This window comes from Macrobrachium rosenbergii, chromosome 3, assembly GCF_040412425.1.
Source record: "Macrobrachium rosenbergii isolate ZJJX-2024 chromosome 3, ASM4041242v1, whole genome shotgun sequence".
NCBI lineage: Eukaryota > Metazoa > Arthropoda > Malacostraca > Decapoda > Palaemonidae > Macrobrachium > Macrobrachium rosenbergii.
Genome location: NC_089743.1, coordinates 23233698 through 23256974, shown reverse-complemented (window position 1 = coordinate 23256974; position 23277 = coordinate 23233698). Strand labels below are relative to the sequence as shown.

Here is a 23277-nt window from a genome sequence, read left to right as displayed (position 1 = left end):
GGTTCCGCTGATTTGCTAACTGTAGTTCTTATTAATCTGTTATTGAAGACTTAGACACTTTGATTAAACTGCTGGCAAATTAAACTTGTAACTCCTGTTAAAGCTGAGTAAAAGTTTAAATTAACTGTGTAACAAAATGATTTGGATTAGAACTTAGAAATTTGATTTTCAAGGGTGACCTTGAACTCACTTTACAATTACCACTTTTTCATGTAAGAATGGATGATCAAATTAGTTAAAAAAAATTAATTGTGGCCCTTGTTTTATTTTTTATTATATCTGTCGATCATGGACAGTATGAATATAAAGACTGTATTTTCAAGGTTTATCTCCACATTATATGAAGTAGATGACAAGAGTTATAACTGTTTCAGTATTTTTATTTACACACACACACACACACACACACACACACACACACACACATATATATATATATATATATATATATATATATATATATATATATATATATATATATATATATATATATATATATATATTTTGTTTATAGTATGTTCATTTTGTCACTTTCTAAGAAGCTTATTAAGGATAAGTGAAAAGGCTAAATTTTTGTCACGCTAACAGAAATGGCCATATTTTTTTTTACAGCCTCGTATACATATATACATTCTCACATAGCTCTCCGGTCTAATTGTCAGAAATATAGTGATGGTTTTTTTCACGTTCACAGATCCACAGGGGTGACCTTCCATTGCATTCACGTTTTATTTGGGTCTTAAGGGTGTACAGTATGTGTGTGCATTATTTTTCACAAATAATGATGAGAAAATTTTTAGAAACTGGAGGATTATTCATTGGTCTGATATTGCCAAATTTATCACTCCTGTAGTTAAAAAGAATTTGAAAATACCACATGCAGTTGAAATTATGCCCAAGCAATAAAAAAAGGTGAAAACTAAACTATTACTTTCATTAGTTTTATATATTTTATATATTACTGCTGAATTATGACATAAGTCAAGAGTACACCTGCAAGTAAAAACTTTAAACGTGAAAGAAAAAGAGGGTAAAATATTATACAGTACATTGCTAAAACTAGTTTTTTTTTATCCTTGATTAGGTCAAGGCCAGATGGTTTTTTGTTTGTGCCTAATGGTCGTAGGAGAGTATAAACTACAATAAACAATTTTCCTGTTTCATATTTGTAAAAAAAAACAAGTTAATTATTTATGAAGATTTTACTGTGCTTCAGAAATTTTTTAAATTGTCCTGGCATTATGATTTTAATTATCTGTAGAACTACATTGAAATAGTTGAAATAGTTTAAATAGCCTGAACACTAAAGGCGCCATTGAGAACTGAATGTCGATATCTGATATTTGAGACCTTAGCCGTCCAAGTTGACCCAAGGTTGCTGGCAAAATGCAGAAGGGGCTTTGGTAGCCTTAATTTTCATCTCTGTCATATGGTTAGTTCTTTAGATGTTTATTGAATACTAACCACAGGCGAGCTTTCGCGTGTGTTGGAAGGCCTAGATATGCACAGTGGCATTTTACAGACCCGCAGCTCAGTGGTCTGGTTAAACTAAGGTATACTTAACCTTTTACAGACCCTATTTTAATAGATTAGCTGTTAACTGTATCTATAATGCGAATTTCATCATGAACCTTACTCATTTTCTCACATAGAACTGGATTTCAGTAAGTAGCAGATTTTTTGTTGAATTTTTAACTACCTGGTTCCTTTACCATTTACTTAAAATAAATTGGAATTATATTTTGCAAAATACTTCACGGCGTAAGCCTGCGTAATCGAATTTTGTCATCATAAGAAATAAGAATATAAACATGCTTTCCTACACTTGTGAAACAAGGAAAATAGAAAAAAATTTCCATGTTAAAACTGTCCCATACCGTCAAACGGCTTTAGGGATGTCTTGCGTAGACACGCTCGCTAGACCGCGTGGTGACGTGGCAAGCTGATCTATTTCTTTCTCCCTCATTCTTTAGCGGCGTACTCATTTCCACCCGGGTTGACTAAATTAAGCCACGCTACTTACAGTAAATCAGTTTTCATTGGTTTTTTTTTTACATTTTGTGTTATCTTTAGTTGTTAAGTGCTTTGGCCATCTTAATTCTCTTTAAAACGAGATCCAATTTTAATCATGTGTGTGTAATTTACGTCAGCTTTTAATGCAAATTCTTCTTTGTACAGCACAGCAGATGTTATCATCAACTCTGAAAATCAGTGTGAAGGTGGCTGGGTATGTGAGCATCGATGGCTTTCCATCTACAAAATGGTACGAATATTGTATTCTTTACTGTCCATACCTGAAAAATAATTGTAGTAGTAACTTTCCTTGTCTGTAAAGAAGCATTTATGAGCAAAGGTTCTCACAGTAGATTTCTCATATAGGTTTGAAAAATATTGTTTTTCGCTATCAGTGTCTTTGTTCATAGTGTAACCATTTAATTAATGTGTGCACAACAATGAGAGTTGTCCGCGCCCCCCCCCCCTTTTTTTGTATTAAGGCAAACATTATATTATGACCAATTCCCACTCTAGAAGAAAGTCTCATTCAAAGTCAGTCAAGGGATCTGTGTTTCTGAAGCAGATAGCAAGACATACCGTATAGTGATAACATTGGAAGCCTGAATTCTGCTAAGAACTTCAAAGTCCTACGGATCACATCTTCATGTTCTTAGTATCAAAACTTGTTCCCTCTGCCCCCAGAAACCAGTTTGTGGTCTTTACCTTTTTTCCATTGTGTAATAGATTCATTTATAAACATAAGCAGTTTCATATAATTTAGACCAAACTGACTGCGAAGATCAGGCTCCAAACACTTTCATTATTGGAAGCCATGGCGGTTCTGCCAAGGTGCTTTGTACGTACCGAGTCTCCTTTGCAGCTGGCTAGTTCATCTGCACCTCTGTGCTTGATGAACTGGTGTTGGATGCACCATTGCTTGAATGCACCAGCCTTAATGCTCCACCTGCTAGTTTAAATGCACTGCACCCTGAATTGAGTACACCAGACCAAAAGCATGGGTTACAGAAAAGGTAGAAGACTCGAAAATTGTTTAAGCAATAAGATAACAAAAATAAACAAACTAATTAAAAAATTTCCGAGATAGGGATAAAAGAAGATGCATGCCTTCTATGTAGCTGTGTAACTCCAACATTCAAATAATAATTATGCTGTGTGCAATGTTAAGGGGACGATAAGAAGAGGCATCTTGTCAATCAGTACCTGGTATACAAGATTAGGTTGAGATCAATTTCTGCATCTCACTTTTATGATTTATTGCATAATAAATTAGGTTAGGTTAGGATGGGGGTTCCAAACCCAGGCAGGTAAGAACCCAGAGCTCTAGTTTAGATTAGGTTTTGTTAGGGAAGGTAAAGTTATAATGCATCTCCATTGTACTCTCGAGTTATGGCGCTTTAGGTAAGGTTAGGACCTAGCACCTTAGGTTAGGGAGTGTAGTGTAAGGCTGCATCCCTGTGTTTACTGTATGACTTAAGGTACTCTAGGTAAGGTTAGACAGGGAGTTGTTCCAAGAGTGCTTCTTCCAGCCAAGTAAGGGAAGGTAAGGTTAGGATATATCCCTGTAATTCACCTTGTGACATCCTTGCCCTTTATAATATAGAATGACTTACACTGTAATAAAAATCATCCTTAATAACATATAATATGTTGGACTCACGATAAAAAAGCTTGCATAATCAGACTAGGGTGTAGTGCATTCAAACCAGGAACATAGTGCATTCTGATCAGGTATGTGGTGCAACTGGACTAGGGGTGGTGCATTCGGTCAGTGGTGTATTTGGCCCAAACGGTAAACTATATCTGGTTTAAAAGCTTCAGCTAAAAGGTAGAATAAGGTTGCCTTGTATTACAGTTATATCTGGGTCATCCACGGGCAAAGAGTACAGCTGGTAAGCCCCTCATGCTATGGTGAGACTGCGCTACCATGGAGAAGACAATTTACTCTAGAAGCTGAAGAACCTACATGGGAAAAAATGCATAGAAGAGGATTTGCAATATTTTCTGCCAGAAGCTGCAGGTGACCTGGAGAGCACCATAATAGCTATATAGGCTTCCACAGGCCTTGCCTAGTCATGCTTGTCAAAGCCCTTGGTATAATTTCTAAAGCACCTGGCAGGAGCAAAGTGGATTTGCATAATTAACAGATTTTTTTGCAGTGTTATATAATATTCATTAATATCTCAGCCCATGTTTAACAAAATCAGCCGCTTTCTAAAGTAAATTACTTTAATTTTTATTTCATAGAAAAAAATGGAGGTGATGGAAGCCAGTTACTCCATTAGCAATAACAAGTCAAATTAGAAACTTTTTTTGTCATATAATTCTTATTAGGGTGCGATATGGTAAGTCGGATAAATTACGTAATACATATTTCAGTTCACTATTTAATTATGTTTATAAATGAATTTTCTGTTGTCTTTAGCATGTGTTAATTCTTTACCAATAAACGCATAATTTTGTTTCTTGTGTGAGCTCTAGTCCATACAGTATATGGAACAGCTTCTTACTGTTTTGAGTGTTTAATTTTTTGTATACTAGAAAAACTTTAATTCCGATAATAATTTTATATATAACACTCTTAGTGCTATTTCAAACAGCTCCACAATGGTCTGACGTTTGGTGCCGTAGGATTTTTCGTTGTTATCGATAATATGTCGTTAAAACGTATGCAGATCTGTAAACAAATTGCATTGCTGCTAAACGGATAACGAGATTACAAGACATGTTTAAATTAAGATTGTTCTATTTCAAACTTTAGGTTCGTTTTCGTAATGCGGTGGCGGCGGCAGATTCGTGGGACGATTATTACTGCGATGGCAACGTTGTTGCTTTCTCGAGAGGTGACAAGGGATTCTTCGCTATGGTGAAAAATGGCACAATTTCTAAGGTATGGTAAAATAAGGTTTTTCGAACGAAAAAAAGTAACCTGCAACTTCAATAGTTTTTAAAATTGCCTGTCTTTGTTCCTGCAGATTTTGTGCTTTAATTTATAATTAGAAAACTCTGCCCTACGATGATTAATAAGACCACTCAGCCGTACAGTGCTGTAGAATACTGTAATGCATGCTAAATGGTGTTAATCAACTACGGAATTAACAGCATTTTATAATTGGGCTATTTTCATTGCATCTATAAGTAATGTTTAATAAGACTAACGACCATCTCGTTTTTTCATCTTTGTGTGAGCAGCAGACGTTTCAAACTCGCTTGCCACCAGGAAACTATGAGGACGTCGTGTCATGCCAGTCAGTGACTGTGAGTAGTGATGGTACAGTTCAGATGTCAGTCGCCAGTGAAGAAGAGCCAGTCTTTGCCATCTGTCAAGGCTGTGTCTGTTCAGAGCAGAATGATGTTACACGGATTTCTAGACCAGGTATGAATTTCTGTAACGAATGTTATTCAAGATTAAGCACAAGGCGCCTGAGGTACTTATCATTCTTTGGATTGCTGAGCCCTAAGAAGCATATTCCTGTCACCAAAACATTTTCTTAAATTAGTTTTCATTTTATTTGCGATTTCCACTCAAGTCCGTCACACGCTGCAATAAATGCAATTTAGTGCCGTAAGCCCGTGTGACCATAAAGCATGATCCTTCAGTAATAAGCAAAGCAGGTAACAGAAAAAAAAAACACATAAACACAAACGCTAGTTTATTTAATGAGATGTTGGGAAATGATTTTAAAGTCATTAACTCCTAACTTCTCTAAACTGTTAGGTTCCAAAAATCAGGTATACCGTATATATCCAAAAATCAGGTCATTAGTATAAACAGTAATATTTTTATCTATAATATTTGTTTATTTATAATAATATAACAAAAAAAACGAGTATTAATATATTATACGGACATTTAGCAAACAAGAATTAAACATTATTGTCCAGAACAATATACAGTCATTACCGTTATTGAAAGTACCCTAATTTAAACAAGGCTGTCGGAAAGTTCAGTAGGAAGGAAGTGACTAATAAGTACTGTATGTAATTGTAAGCAGTATTTTGTCCTATCCCGGTGAGACCAGAAGATACACACACACACACACACACACACACACACACACACACACACACACACACACACACACACACACACACACACACACATATATATATATATATATATATATATATATATATATATATATATATATATATATATATATATATATATATATATATATCTGTGTCTGTGTGCACATGGGTGTGATTATGTAGTTAGCATAAGTCTGTAAAATCGCCAGCACAGCTCGAGACGTGACTAAAAAGTTATGTCGTCGTTTCGGCAACAGGTGTGAATTACCTGAGTGAGGTATTTCGAAAATCCTTTTCAATCTGTTCCTCCCCCTTTGCTCGGCTAGTGATTCGTGTTGTAAGAATCTTGCTCTTCAAAATAACATTAAGGTGAACAGTGTTTTTATCTTGAACAGGATCATTATTTTCATGGGTAGCTCATGTATCTTGTATATAGCTGAAATGAATTTCAACCAGTTGTGCTTAATCTTGAAATTGTTTTACAGTTTGACGGTCCGTTTTCAGAAATAAAGAAAAATCTTTGGGTATTCTTTTCATGTCGAATTTTCTTTGGTGACTTCTATATTTACCTCCCCCTCCCCCACCCTCTCTCTCTCTCTCTCTCTCTCTCTCTCTCTCTCTCTCTCTCTCTCTTACATTGGCCCTTAATGAGATTTTGCGTACTGGTTTTTCTGTCATTTTACTGCCAACAGTTATTGATTGCATCTCTCTCTCTCTCTCTCTCTCTCTCTCTCTCTCTCTCTCTCTCTCTCTCTCTCTTCATTGGCCCTTAATGAGATTTTGCGTACTGGTTTCTTCTGTCATTTTACTGCCAACAGTTATTGATTGCATCTCTCTCTCTCTCTCTCTCTCTCTCTCTCTTACATTGGCCCTTAATGAGATTTTGCGTACTGGTTTCTTCGTCATTTTACTGCCAACAGTTATTGATTGCATCTCTCTCTCTCTCTCTCTCTCTCTCTCTCTCTCTCTCTCTCTCTCTCTTACATTGGCCTTAATGAGATTTTGCGTACTGGTTTCTTCGTCATTTTACTGCCAACAGTTATTGATTGCATCTCTCTCTCTCTCTCTCTCTCTCTCTCTCTCTCAAACCTATTTGACCTTGAGGCATAGATGTTTCCAGATCGTGTTTATAAATCACCAAGGAAACTAAACTGAGCGTAACGCGTGTTGGAAGAACCGATTACAGTAATGACTTTAATAATTCCAGAGACTACACCTCAGGCAATCCCATCGGTGCATATTGCACCGTCGGTTATTGGAGGTGTTCATCGCACTGTAGTTTTCATTGAAAAACAGACCTTCAAGAATCAAGATCTGTTCCTTCGAGGAGGCGTTGATGTAGACAAAAGAGCAGGCAAGTCTCTCTCTCTCTCTCTCTCTCTCTCTCTCTCTCTCTCTCTCTCTCTCTCTAAGTACATAAAAATGTTGAACTATTAATTATTTAACAAAATAAGTTTAAAGTCTGGTATACGTGCATTGATGATGTACGTTTATTTAACTATGCTATCATAAAGTAATTAAAGTATTCCTGGTTTCAAAAATTGTATTTATTCACGTGAAGAAGAGAATTCTTCGTTCTATTTTATCTGATACTGTAGAGAGTTTTTTTTACATTTGATCCATTATTTTTTCTGTTTTTGCCAAATGTTTTGAACTGGTATGTTTTGTATCATGTTGAGGTATACGGTTTATAAAACTACTATTTCTTCAGTGACATCCTTATTAAATTTTGCTGATGATAGTTGTATATAGTTTTCAATCTTTCACTATAAATAAAAAAAGTCTTTGACGTTAAACTTGTTGATGTCAATCGCATATTTTTTGTAGGACCTGTAGATAGGTTTATTATCTTGACATTCCGTCAGTACAGCAGAAGACGTTTTTTTTTCAGTGTTACTCGCAGTTTGAATGCGCTGTTGTACTTGGATTCATTAAAAACTTTCAACTCAAGCAACTTGTAGTAAATCAAACTGTGGGCGAGACTGACCATTCTATGAAGTACAGTTCTTGGTGTGTTCGAGATAACAGGTATATATGTAAAATATAAATATGAAAGTATAAAAGAGAACTGGTAATTCTCATCCAAATTTCACAGCTTGTATAAGATTGATGAATTGCAACTTGGTGATAAGTTTCCAGTGGTCGGGGCATTTCAGGATATTTCAGAATTAAGTGTACGCTTTGTCTTGGGTGGTTTCTTGACAGTTGTATCGTGTGAACGTAATTTACTTAGTAGGAACACGAGTGGGTTATTAGCTTTAAAGCTAAAGTGGTCACTACTCCATCTGTAATACGTCTAATGCGGTTAAAAAGTCATTAAGATTAATAGGAGGTTCCAGACCTTTCACCTCGCCTATATATGTTCAGGCTGCACCGACGACGTTGCCACGGACCCTTGCGCCATCGACATGGAATCAAACTCTTTGGGCGAAACTGACCATTACAACAAGTACAATTCTTGGCGTGCTGGAGATACCAGGCTAGACTGGCGAGGAGCAGAGCCAGGTCAAGGCAGTTACCAGGATCAAGCTGCTTTTGGGTCCCCGATGGCATGGACATCCAACCAACCTGGAAGTCCGGGCTTCCAGAAACTGAATGAGTGAGTGGGACCTTATCATGATTTTTGTGCATAATGAGCATTTATTCGTGTGTATTAAGCTCATAGGCAAATTCTTTTCCATATAGTGTTGTCATGTTCTTGTTTTAATGCCTTTTAGACATTAAATTCTTGAATAGTTCCTTTATTTAATGTGTAAGTTAATGTTGACATATCACTAGAGTAATGCCCTTTCATGCAACTCATGGCGGTATGATACGGAAGTGACATATTTCCAAGCGAACTAAGATTTTACAGTGAAAGATTATTGAATTAGCTCTTAACAGGAGAAGTATGCTTTCTCTGATTCACACAGATTTTTTTTAGTTTAATATTAGCTTTAAGATTAAATTTTTTCTCTTTTTATACGCAGATGGGGAGAACACTATTGGATGATTGACGTTAACATGAACTGCACGCAAACAGAGAAGGGATGGTTCGAAGTAAAAGCCTTCATGGAAAGCTGGGAAGAGGACATAGAGCAGGTCTTTACCTGTCACCCACTTTGTTATGGAAATAAATCAGATTTAAGTTTATAACATATGTATATAAACATGTATACATTATACTGTATATATATTTGCATATACTGTACATATATATTATGTATACACATACATATATATTATATATACATACATATATATATATATTATATATGTATATATATACACATAAAATTGACTAGGCACTTTCACCAATTAATAACACAGTCACCTCTGAACTAAGTTTCTTCACACCTTTTGGATATGCTTGTCACTACAGTCTTAAATCCAAAATGTTTTGTGCGGTCACTAATATAAACAGTATAATTCAATTTAGTTGGAATGAAATCATGCTCATTTTTTTATAAGGCATATGTTCAAAGTAATGTATAAAATATGTATGTACATATTTTAGTAACTTTAGAACTAATAACTCATCAGCAACCTGCTCTGATTCTGTATTACATAAGTTATGGCTGTATGGTTCAGGTTTACTGTTAGGCGTTTAAACCCTAACCATCGACATTATCTTATTTATTTTTTCCTTAAGGTCTCAGCGTGTTCTGGCACTGCAGGTGGAACTACCCCGTACGCAAGCAAGAACCATGTTGGTAGGTGTGGCTACATCAGTGTATTTACCTTCGGTTCTCCATCTTGTGTAGTGAACACCTTTTACTGACAAAAACCGTCGCACCTAAATAAAAGCATGTTGCACATTAGCTTTATTTTACTTGCCCTGTATGTTTAGAGGTGCTCTACAATTCTCCCAATACTGTAGTATGCAGATGAAGAGGTATTTGTGGGTAATTCACGAAAAGTGTAGAATACTGTAGTTACTCTATTGCTGGGAATTGAGCAATTACTCAAGGATGCTGTTTACCACTTCATATATTGTCAGAGCTCTAGGTGTAAATGTGTAGATATTTATTCAAGCTTGCTTTAATAAAGGAAAAAAATCACCAAAAGATGTAGATGTTTATCTACATATTTTTCAGCAATATTTCTCCTCCCCCTTAGAGAGGTTCTTTCAAAAGGTGTAACCTGTTCATTTATAAGCAATGGGATTGTGTAACTGACTCGAGATACACGGTGAACATCAAGAAGCGATGAGCTTCATGCATTGAGCGGTTTCGAGTGAATATTGACAACACCATCTCGAATATCCTCGTTACTGAGGACTCTTGTTACACCGTTTAATTTTGATCACCTGGCTCTGCGTATTGCAATGCAGACATTTTCTCCGAGCCCCACAGAAATACGTTTTACAAACTTTATGAATTTAGATAAATTTTACAATCTATACATGAAAACTGTGCATCCAGTAAATACTGTAGAAATTTATTTTTAGTTATTCTTGCAATTTAATGAAAAAAGGTTATTACAAACGATCACAAAAAATGTTGAAATTTATGTCGAGAAATAATCTGACTTTTTTTTTTTTTTTTTTTTTTTTTTTTTTTTTTTTTTTTTTGAACCAAAAGAAACTGGTTTGGGCAGTGTTACAGTAAAGCTATTACAAACTTCCATGCGATTAACTGCTACTGAGATTTGCCTGACAAAGTCTGGCTGTTGTCAGTATAACAAAAAGGCATATCGACCCAACTTTTGCTCTCAGAGCTTCAGGTATAATATATATATATATATATATATATATATATATATATATATATATATATATATATATATATATATATATATATATATCTTTTAACGTGCTTTTATTCCCATTTATATATATATGCCTTCTTTGAAGGACTTTTTATTTGGCTGTGGTCTCGATGATATATATATATATATATATATATATATATATATATATATATATATATATATATATATATATATATATATATATATATATACCCAAAGCCAAATCAAAATATACAAAAATGGGAATAAAAGCACGTTATATTATATATATATATATATATATATATATATATATATATATATATATATATATATATATGTATATATATGTATATATATATGTATTAGTAGACTACTTTTTAATGTTTTTCCTTTTGTGTTAAGTGTTCAAAATATATCATTATTATTATTAGTAGTAGTAGTAGCAGTAAATCAGTAACCCTAGCGGGTAAGGACATAAGGTCATACATAATAACGTGGGAGCAGTTCCCCTTGTTAAAGTGTGCATCCATTAGTTCCACCTGATAATTCTCCTGTACCATCAAATGCTTCCCTCGACGCAGTTTTAGATTTATGTAGCCAGTGATGCCTGACCAGTATTAACTGTTTTTTTTTTTAATAGTGGTTTGTTTCCAAACAACCGTATTATCAAGACCTCATTCTCAAAAGGTTGGTTTTCATGCTAGGCGAGATACCGCCTGATCCCCTATCTTTACCAGGGGCGTGGATATACATTTCTTGTGAGGCTAGGATAATTTTATAATTTCCGGCTGTTTCATACATGCATTTCATATGGCAATTTAACGTAAACATGCACACAGTACATGGCTGCATATCAATAATTATCCCCACTCCGTATTACGTACCATGTAAGCCTGAAAGTTAATGAAGTAACAAACAAAATATCAAAACAGTCGTATAATTGTATAGACTTTTATCATAAAAAGGAAATACGTTTTGCAAGTAATGTTTTTTCGAGAACAAGATGTCCAAAGCTTTACTCTGGTCTCCGGTTAGACTAGAAAAATCTCTGGATTACCATTGGTCTTATTAATAATTGCTTATTGTTAGTTTATCATATCATTAAATTCTAATGAATTTTATGGGTACGCATCACATTTTATATATATGTCGTAATTGCTAGTTTAGATTATACAAATAAACGCCACTGATCGTTTCCACTCTCTCTCTCTCTCTCTCTCTCTCTCTCTCTCTCTCTCTCTCTCTCTCTCTCTCTCTATCTGTGAAAGTTGAGGAATTGTTAACAAGCCATCCCATCAGGGAAAAATCAATATCTTGAGAAGCAGTCAATGCACAGCTCACCAGATGTACCGTAATTTTTTGTTTGTCTTTTTTGTACATACTGATTAAAACCAAGCCATCTGAACAATTCTCACAGTAGAACCGAATTAGGCAGTGAAGGAAAGAACTGCCAATCATCGTACATGTCTAAAGAGCTTCCCATATGGTCTCGAAGTTTTTATGAAACTGGCCAGATATGACAAATTTTGCCTGTTGAGAGACTTTACAGTGTCCCCGCTCCAAAATAAAACTTCAGCTGTCCCGGAGGCGGGAAGATGTTCGCTATACAATAATCATTTCAGACAGTACTTCAGGTATGAAGACCCTCTGAAGTGGCAACCTTATTTGAATAAGGTTTCTGCTGATTACTTATTTTTGACAAGCGGCTCTCAGTAACTGTTGATTGAATATAAGTTTTTATTTGCTCTAATGTTGAAAAAGCTCATTCATCATTCATGGATGACACCGGCAGCGTTAAAGCTATCCGTAGCAGTTCCCCGAGGTTTGGGAAAAATGTGTAGTTCCTCATTGGACCGGTTGGTATCGTTCTCGGTTAGCACTCTGCTGGGCCCGCGTTCGATTCTCCAACCGGCCAATGAAGAATTAGAGAAATTTACTTCTGGTGATAGAAATTCATTTCTCGTTATAATGTGGTTCGGATTCCACAGTAAGCTGTAGGTCCCGTTGCTAGGTAACCAGTTGGTTCTTAGCCACGTAAAATAAATCTAATCCTTCGGGCCAGCCCTAGGAGAGCCGTTAATCAGCTCACTGGTCTGGTTAAACTAAGGTATACTTAACTTTGGGAAACATGTCAGATTGTTTCATTACTAATTACAACAGATCGTTCATGAACTGAGTAAAGCAAACAATATTTTGCACTCTTCAGTAATTCAAGAACTGTCCCTGTGAACGCAAAACTAGTCCTATGAATTTCTGCGAGATAAAAAGGAAATTGGTCACCATCGAGACGGAGACCAGCAATCAAATTCTGACGATATAAGAAGTCAGATGCAATATATCAGTGAGAAAGAGGCCTCCCAAGATATTGAGTGTTTCCCCCCGTAGGAGGGTAGTGCCGCCAGTGCGCCTCACGCGGTGCACTGTAAGCTTTACTTAACGTTCTTAGCAGCGTCCCTTGGGCCCCTAACTGCAACCCCTTTCATACCTTTCGCTGTACCTGCGTTCATATTCTCTCTCTTCTATCTTTCTTAACGCCCTCGCCTATCATTTGTTTCATAGTGCGACTGTGAGGTTTTCCTCCTGTCACACCTTTCAAACCTTTCTACTCTCAGTTTACGTTTCAGCTCTGAAGAACTTAATAGGTCCCAGTGCTTGGCCTTTGGCCTAAATTTTGTATTCCATTCCATCCAAGATTGTGTTATAAACATTCTGTTGAAACCGTTTTTTACTTTCTGTGATTACCTCATCCTTTATTGTAACATTAATGCTTGTTTTTCCTCGAGATACAAGTTTTTCTTTTTAATCAAATAACGAATGAACACCAGTCAACCAGGATTTTGCCTTACCTGACACTGTGAAAGGCTTAAATGAGTATTGTTCGAATGTTTTTGTTCCTTTGTTTGAGGTAGGGTCTGCTGTTTTGTCATGACATTGTCCATTCAGAGGAAGATTCTGCATCCCACAGAGAATGACTGCAACGACATTGTATTTAGTAGTGTATTGTATTGTATTCAGTACATAACAATATGAATTCATATATGACATTATCATAGATCCGCGTGGGAAACCTATTGTCGTAGACCTGCCAACTCTCATACTTTGAGTTTTGTTAGAGTTCAGCTTCATTCCTCATAGTTTGCAACATGTAGCTAATTTCAGCTAAATCTGTGGATAGAAACTGCCACCACAGGTCAAGTCTGGAGATGGGATTTATATACATAATTATGTACGTTTTGTAATTTTTTTTGCCTGTTATCAATTTAAAGGCTTAAGTGGTATGAAGTACTCTGTGAGTGTAATTGCTGTGTAGTGTTGTGGTACTGTGTTTATGGTAATATTTCCATGTGTAATACGCATATAAATTAGTGTTCAATATTACTCGCCCCCTTCCACCGTCGGCCACAATTTACAAATACTGTACTGATGTAGGAGCTCTACACCACGTAGGGGGATAGTGCCGTCAGTTCACCTCACGCCGTGCATTGTAGGCATTACATAAAGTTTTTTGCTAAGTCCCTTCGGCCCCTAACTGCAACCCCTTTCGTTCCTTTTACTGCGCCTCCGTTCATATAATCGTTCTTATATATTACTTTCCACCATCTTCTAACAATTGTTTCATAGTGCAACTGCGAGGCCTTTCTCCTGTTACACCTGTAAAACCTTCCAAACTCTCAATTTCCCTTTCAGTGCTAAATGACCTCGTAGGTCTCAGCGCTTGGCCTGTGGCCGAAATTTTACATTCCAGTTCCAATTCCTAGGGGCACTGCACACCTTCCATGGCAGCATTATTGACATTGATGCTCAAAGGTTGAAAAGAGGCTGTGATACAACTTGAAAGATCGAAGATCTGTTGTCTGTTTCGCAGTTCTATATTATATTGTTCATATATGTATGTTGTTATTGATTTGATGATTCTATTTTCATTATTTATAAGCTCTGTCCTTTTTTTTTCACATATGAACATTCTATTTTTGAGAACTCACTTCACAAGTTTAGGGCGTTTTAGTCGTGTTCCACATGAATGTATGATTATATTGAATAATGATACCGGATAATATTAATCTACCTTCATCATATTACTCTTATCCCAGGTTGATATATTTAGCTCTCTCTCTCTCTCTCTCTCTCTCTCTCTCTCTCTCTCTCTCTCTCTCTCTCTCTCTCTCTCTCTCTCTCACATCTGTTCATTTTCTGCAAGTGAATTAGTATTTTTAACCTCTATTAATTTTTCTTTTTATTATATCTATAACGCTGTGTTGATTGCAATTTTTTTGTTTTCTCTTCGACATGTTCTTCAGCTGCCAGAGATAATTTATTTTTCTTCTTTTTCAATTAAACCAGTTTTATCTGATGTTAATAAAAATATATCTCGTAGCAAATGACACTGATAGAATTCAACAAAATTTAGTAACATTCGGCACTCGCTGTGGGAAAAGACATGTGTTATTAAGAGAACATGCTGTTGAAGATTTTTGTTTTTTCTATCAAATAATGTTTATGCAATTCCTCTGCTCGCATGAGCAACTTAAGTCATCATACATCACCAACGCTGCCCAAGTTATCAGAAATCATTTGTAATAAATACATGTTTTTTATGACAACACGTGAGTTATTGAGAGGGTGTTTCCTTCCATAAAAAGTTGAGAGTCATCTGCGTGTACGGCGTCTTTTCTTTATGTAATGTCGATACAGGAAAGCGGAGTTATATATAGACCGGAGAGTTGGTCGTAATTTACCACACCGCAGCAGACATGGGGTCGCTCTGCATCCTCAGGTAGATGGGATTTTTATTTGTATTTGATTTCGACAGTTAATAAAGTAAGAAATTTTAGAGCCTGTAGGTAGAAATCCATTTTTATTTTCTAGTTGGCTGCTGAACTTTGTGCTGAGACTGAATGCGAACGAAAATTTGTATTTCCTTAATACTCATACGGTGAATGTGTCCCCTCGGGTATTCTAATGGTCGGTTAATGAATAGACCTTATGGATTATAAATGATTCACCTTATCGAAATTCTAGCACTGCTAAACTTATTGCTGGACTGCAGCACCATTTTGTTTAACATTTGTTTTTGCCTTTGATAATACTGATCATCTTTTCGTCTCTCAGGGTTTTCGGTGTCTGATTCAATCACAAGTAAGGTTAAGCATATCACCAAGAGTCATTTCTTATTGTTTTTAGTTTTCTGTAAAAGAAAACTATTGTTCCGGCTTTGTCTGTCAGTCCGCACTTTTTCTGTCCGCCCTCAGATCTTAAAAACTACTGAGGCTAGAGGGCTGCAAATTGGTACGTTGATCATCCACCATCCAATCATCAAATATACCAAGTTGCAGCCCTCTAGCCTCGGTAGTTTTTATTTTATTTAAGGCTAAAGTTAACCATAATCGTGCTCATTTTTTACTTGTTTAATTTTTTTTTTATTACACCTCATTTTTTTTTTCTTTTTCTCGTTTATGCAGGTTTGTAGTCCTCGCCTTTGCTCTGAGCTCATGCTCGGCGCAGGAAGTGGGTTACGAAAACCCAGCTTGCGATGGAAGGACCGTCATAGTCCACCTTTTCGAGTGGAGATGGACAGATATCGCTCTGGAATGCGAGAGGTTTCTAGCGGCTGCTGAATTCTGCGGTGTGCAGGTGGGTTGGCTGGAACTCAGTTGGCTGTTCGAACTTTCAGATATTGTTGTATATATAACTACGTGGTTGCGAAGTGATTAAGACTTCAACTAAAGAAGCAGCCATACACATACACAAACACACACATTATTATTTATATATATATATATATATATATATATATATATATATATATATATATATATATATATATATATATATATATATATACACACTACACACAAAATTAATATATATATATATATATATATATATATATATAATATATATATATATATATATATATTAATTTTTTGTGTGTACTCATGCACACTACAATTTTATGAGAAGACCAGGTGTAGGAATGGCTGTGTCCCTTAACTTTGACGTAATAATTGTCAGTACAGTAGATCAAGAATGTTACAGTGAAATTTGGTTTGTTTTCCATTTTCAACAAAATACGAGAGATTGATTTTCTCTTTTTTTTTTTCTTGTTTTCCAAGCTTCTTATCATCCAGGTCAAAACTAAACAGAATGTATTACAATACCTGTAAATCCAAAACGCTCATTGATCTGAATAAATAAGTAAACAAATTAATGAGTAATAATTTCGTGCCTGAAGATTTCGCCTCCGAACGAGCATGCCGTGATCACCACAGACTACCCGTACCCCTGGTGGCAGAGGTACCAACCCGTCTCCTACATACTGGAGTCGAGGTCCGGCACTGAAGAGGAGTTCATCGATATGGTTCACAGATGTAATGCTGTGGGTGTAAGGTGAGAGACTCGTATTGGGGCTGTTGTTATTACCATTATTAACATTGGAGGAACAATTCTACAGTTATGTATGGGTACAAATATATTTAGAAATATGCCTATATACAGAGCTTAAAACTCTCATTATAGATGAATTTTTAAATATATTTGTACTCGTACTTAAAAGCGGACTTGTTACTCCAATTCAAGACTCATGCTTCTATGAGTATTTTTTAATCAATATTATTGTTATTATGCTTCGATTTATTGTCAAGTTATTCTTTTCTTGCTCTTACTTTTAACATGGTATGTAGTCGAGTCGCCATCGGCGTTACGATTACCATTCAACCAATATTTATGGTCTCCGTAGGGGGCTAGCGCCACCAGCGAACCTTTTTACTTCAATAGGCATTTTAAGGTTCTTTAGGTCCCTTGGCACCTTGGCCTGAATTTTGTTTCAGTTCCTTTCATTACCTTATTTTCATATTCTCTTTCTTCCACCTTAATTTCTACTGTCTCATAAAACATGATTGTTTATCTTGCAGCTTTTTAGGTATTTTCTCCTGTTACATTTCAAAAATGGTTTTAAAGTTCCCAATATAATTATTTTCTGAATTTCGCTGATTTGGATATAGGTTTCTGGTCATCAGAATTGAAGCTATTTGTTGTTCCAGTTCATTTTTCTTATTATTTTTATTATTAGATTGATTATCAGTTTTTTTTTTTTTTTTTTTTTTCCTTATTTTGATAAAACATGATAGGAATGTATCTTCGAGGTTTTTAGGTATTTTCCCAAAATATTGTTACATTATAACATTTAAGGGTAACGTTATCATTTTCTCTGATTTTGATGAAATAATTATTTATCTCTGAATTTCACAAATTTGGATATAGGTTTCTGGTCATCAGAATTCGAAGCTATTTGTTCTTAAGTGCATTTTTCTTGGTATTTTTTACCTTGACTTAGATTGATTATGGGTCAGTTTAAAGGTCAGTATTTTTTTTTTTCCTGATTTAATCAAACTTAGTGGGTAGATACCTTGGAGGTAGATACCTTGTGTTTACATCAGGAACAGCCAGACCAGCGCTATAATCAGCATCTTTATTCCACAGGGACGTTTCGGCTTCGACACGTTAAGCCATTTCCAACCTAAATAGAAGCAAAACACCAAAACAAAATTATATGTTAGTAAGGTACAAACCAAAGGATGTTCACACTCGAGAACAAGATATTTGTTTTTTATAAACTACGTTACCATCAATAGAAAACGCTACTCGGGAAAAAAAACCATAACGGCTTAAACTAATACAATTTCACTGAATTGCATTAATTTAAGCCCGTATGGTTTTTTCTAAGTTCTGTAGTGTGTTTTTATTGATGGTAACGTAGTTTATAAAAAAAAACAAATATTTTGCTCTCGAGTGTGAACTTCCTTTGATTTGTACCTTACTAGCATATAACTTTGTTTTGGTGTTTTGCCTCTATTTAGGGTGAAAATGAATGAAAGTGCTGAGGTCGAAACGTCCCTATAGAATAAAGGTGTTCACTACAGCTCTTGTTTGGCTGTTCCTGATGAGGATCAGATTCCCTGGGAATCAATCTCTAGCAACCATTGTTGTTTATATTACTGTTACTTGAGGGCTTGGCAGTTCGATCCTCACAACTCGGATGTTTTTTACCTTTTTCTGTTGTTAGGGTTGATTTAAAAGCTTGGTTTTAGGTTTTTTCTTCTTGTTCTCAGAAACTTTCACAAGTAGAAATCCTTAGTCCTATAATCTTCGCTTTGAGAGTGAAAGAGGGGAGGTATTTCATTTCTCCAATCCCTTAGTCCTTATCTTTTCTGCTGCGTTTTATTATTAGACCGACAAACAATTATTTATTACAGTTTATACATTCAAAATAAACTCATGACTTATGCGGCGCAATGATTATATTTAGGTGCAATTGCGTTGTTTGATCCTCAGAAGAGAAACAGCTGAAATCTCATTATTATTATTATTATTATTATTATTATTATTATTATTATTATTATTATTATTATTAATGGTGTCTTTGTAATCATTCCTTCCATTTCGTATTTTATAACTTTGCGTTGAAGAAAACATTTTGTTGTTTATTTTTAGAATATTCGTAGATGCCGTCGTCAACCACATGGCAGGAGTAGGTCGACAGGGCAAAGGGTCAGCTGGCAGCAGTTTCAACTCCGATAACCGTGACTTCCCTGGAGTGCCTTACACGGCTGATCACTTCACCCCGAGAGACATGTGTCCTTCGGGCAGTGGTGAGTCTTTTTATAGTTATTATGATACTTGTTATAGTAGATTTTTGGTCGACTGTCGAAACCAATGGTAGTGGGGATGGGGCCTCTTCCGATTGGCTGGGAGCGGAATGACACCTCTTGGAGAATTTGGCTGACCTAAGAAGGTAGCTTACTCCCCCGGGAGTTTTGCTGGTAGGGCATGCTCCCAGCCAGTAGGAAGGTCTCTCTCTCTCTCTCTCTCTCTCTCTCTCTCTCTCTCTCTCTCTCTCTCTCTCTCTCTCTCTCTCTTCATCTCCTTCCCCCGCCCCCGTCTTTACAGCCAACCAAAAATCGACTAAAATTTCTGTATAAATATGGCATAATAATAATTATATAATAAAATAATTCGAAAAATATCTGGTCCACGTAGTGAGAATGTTCAATGCCACCAAAACTACAGTAACCACTATTCTGATATCGTATCAGACAATCATTACAATTTCCACCACATCAATTGCAGGCAGTGTTGATAACTATGGAGACCCTTACAACGTCCGCAATTGCAACCTCGTCGGCCTGACGGACCTCTACGGCGCCACGGACTACGTACGCCAGGCGGTCTCTGCCTATTTCAGCAAACTGGTGGATATTGGCGTTGCCGGTTTCAGGGTTGATGCTGCTAAACACATGTGGCCGGAGGTAAACCCTTTTCAATAATAATAGTAAAATTGATAATGATTGATTGTACATGAGATCATTCGAGGACTTATTACATGTAAGCTTTATGATTTGAGTGTAATAATAATAATAATAATAATAATAATAATAATAATAATAATAATAATAATAATAATAATAATAATTGATTATAAGATCATTCGAGGACTTATTACATGTAAGCTTTATGATTTGAGTGTAATAATAATAATAATAATAATAATAATAATTGATTATATATAAGGTCATTCGAGTACTTTTTACATGTAAACTTTATGATTTGAGTGTAATAATAATAATAATAGTTGATTATATATAAGTACCCATTACATATAAACTTTATGATTTACATATGATAATAACAATAATAATAATAATAATAATAATAATAATAATAATAATAATTGATCACATATAAGATCAAATAAAGATAATAATTGATTATATATGAGATCATTCAAGTGCTCATGCTATATAAGCTAGCTGATTCACATTTAATAATAATAATAATAATAATAATTATTATTATTATTATTTATTATTATTTTATATATAAGATCAGTCACGTACTCATTGTATATAAGTTTTATGATTTGCATATGGAAATAATAATAATAATAATAATAAGGAAAAATTAGAAAAATAGCGAACTTTAAAGACGATGACACAAGACCCCTTTTTTTGGTATAAATATTGTTAAATTCTAAGATTTTCACTCCAAAAAAAATTCTTATCTTTTCCTCAGTAATACAAATAATTTGTTATTTGATAATGCTGTTTAAGCTTACACTTCATTATAGGCTTTATAACTAAGACAAGTGTTAATACAATGGATAGGTTATTTGCCCCTATAATCGTATATAGATTATGGGGCCAAATAACTTATCTGCTATATTAGCACATATTTCTGTCATAAAGCCTACACGAAATTTAAGCTTTAATAGCATTATCAAATAAGAAATTATTGATATTACTGAGGATAAGATAAGACCATTTTCTTGAATGTTTGTCTTGGAATATAACAATGTTGGCAATTAAAAAAAGGTCGCGTACGTGATTTTTCTTTACCTTCTTCATTATTATTATTATTATTATTATTATTATTATTATTATTATTATTATTATTATTATTATTATGTGGAAATCTTATAGCTTAAATAAAATGAGTGCTTGAACGAGCTTATATATAATGAATTATTATTATTATTTATTATTATTATTGTTGTTGTTGTTGTTGTTGTTGTTGTTATCATCACATGAATTATCATATATATAATCAATTATTAGTTTTCTGTAAAAGAAAACTGTCGAAATAGCTTTGTCTGTCCTCCGCATTTTTCTGTCCGCCCTCAGATCTTAAAAACTACAAAGGCTAGAGGTCTGCGAAATGGTATGTTGATCTTCCACCCCTCAATCATCAAACATACCAAATTGCAGCCTTGTAGCCTCTATGGTTTTGATTTTATTTAAAGGTTAAAGTTAGCCATGATCGTGTGTCTGGCAGCACTATAGGATATGACACCACCGGGCCGTGGCTGAAAGTTTCATGGGCCGCGGTTTATACAGCATTATCCGCTGTACAGAAAAATCTTGCGCCGAAGTTTTTTTTATAGTTCGATACTAAGCAGTCGCGGTGGACATAGGAGAATCTTAACAGAATTTATTTTTCACCAGGACCTAAAAGCCATCATGGATCTGACCCACGACCTTAACACCGAACAAGGCTTCCCTGCAGGAACCAGACCATTTTTCGCTCATGAGGTCATTGATCGTAACGATGGAGCTGTCACTGTCCAGGAGTACTACGGACTGGGTAAGTTATTATTTATTATTATTATTATTATTATTATTATTATTATTATTATTATTATTATTATTATTATTATGATTATGTCTGAAATGGTAACAAGATATACGCTTTGCTGAGAAAGCTGGAGGATGAATGTTAAATGGAAAATGGTAAAAGGTTAGAAAAATTAATATTCAAATATTGTATGGTCAGGTAGCGCACACATACATACTTATATATATATATATATATATATATATATATATATATATATATATATATATATATATATATATATATATATGTGTGTGTGTGTGTGTGTGTGTATGCATATATATATATATATATATATATATATATATATATATATATATATATACATAAATACATGGGTATATTTATAGTATGTGTATGTGAGAGAGAGAGAGAAAATTAAAAAGCCAAAGAAGCACATATGGAAACCAAAATATCGGAAATTGATTCACCTGACACAGAAACATACTTATACAGGACTTAAAAACTCTGATCAAAGCTGCAAGCCGTATCACGAGAAATACAAAATAAAGCAACAGGAAAGACTATACAGCATATTGGTTTACGTATGACTAACGCAATTCCCTCTTACAGGTCGTATAACCGAGTTCAGATACTGCCAGAAAATTGCCTGGGGCATCCAGGACCCATCACAGCTGGCCGGTGTTTATGACCCTGGGTGGTTCATGGCAGATCCAGACAAGGCGTTTGTTTTTGTGGATAATCATGACAATCAGCGTGGACACGGCGGTGCTGGTAAGCAGACACTTCACGTTATTGTGGTTGCACGGTACTCACCTCACTTATGCAGTTCTTCATTGGAGGGTGGGTAGAGCTCTCGGCTAGCACGCTGTTGGCCCCAGCGTTCGACTCTCCGACCGGCCAATGAAGAATTAGAGGAATTTATTTCTGGTGATAGAAATTCATTTCTCGCCATAATGTGGTTCGGATTCCACAATAAGCTGTAGGTCCCGTTGCTAGGTAACCAGTTGGTTCTTAGCCACGTAAAATAAATCTAATCCTTCGGGCCAGCCCTAGGAGAGCTGTTAATCAGCTCAGTGGTCTGGTTAAACTAAGATATACTTAACTTAACCTCATATATGCACCTATATTGCTTATGAGGAAACCAATTAGATATAGTGACTCAGTAATAAGGTATTAGTTATATGTTTGATTTTAGTTGTTTTACTTGTCAGTAACAATAAGCCAATTCACAAACGGCAAGGCGATCCTTCAAATAAAGTATACTTAAAAAAAAATCTCTGGCAGACTTTCATCCCAAATACGTACTGTTTAACTTTCCCTTACTTTGATTGATAATTCTTAAAGACTATTTCCCAAATGAGTGACTGTTTATCATTTACTTTACAGGCG

General features: G+C 35.1%; 1 protein-coding gene across 1 annotated transcript in view; it reads left to right on the top strand.

The window, feature by feature from the left end:
* Positions 1-23277, top strand: part of LOC136850682 (uncharacterized) — a 55685-nt gene that overhangs the window by 13437 nt on the left and 18971 nt on the right. The window contains 15 exon segments of the mRNA XM_067124483.1: positions 2179-2263; positions 4775-4903; positions 5206-5389; positions 7253-7399; positions 8413-8644; positions 9015-9126; positions 9677-9802; positions 15471-15532; positions 16218-16389; positions 16991-17145; positions 19249-19406; positions 19885-20063; positions 21756-21894; positions 22498-22659; positions 23275-23277. The exon segment at positions 23275-23277 is cut by the window's right edge and continues 145 nt beyond it. Coding sequence (XP_066980584.1) covers positions 2179-2263; positions 4775-4903; positions 5206-5389; positions 7253-7399; positions 8413-8644; positions 9015-9126; positions 9677-9802; positions 15471-15532; positions 16218-16389; positions 16991-17145; positions 19249-19406; positions 19885-20063; positions 21756-21894; positions 22498-22659; positions 23275-23277 — 2045 coding nt within the window.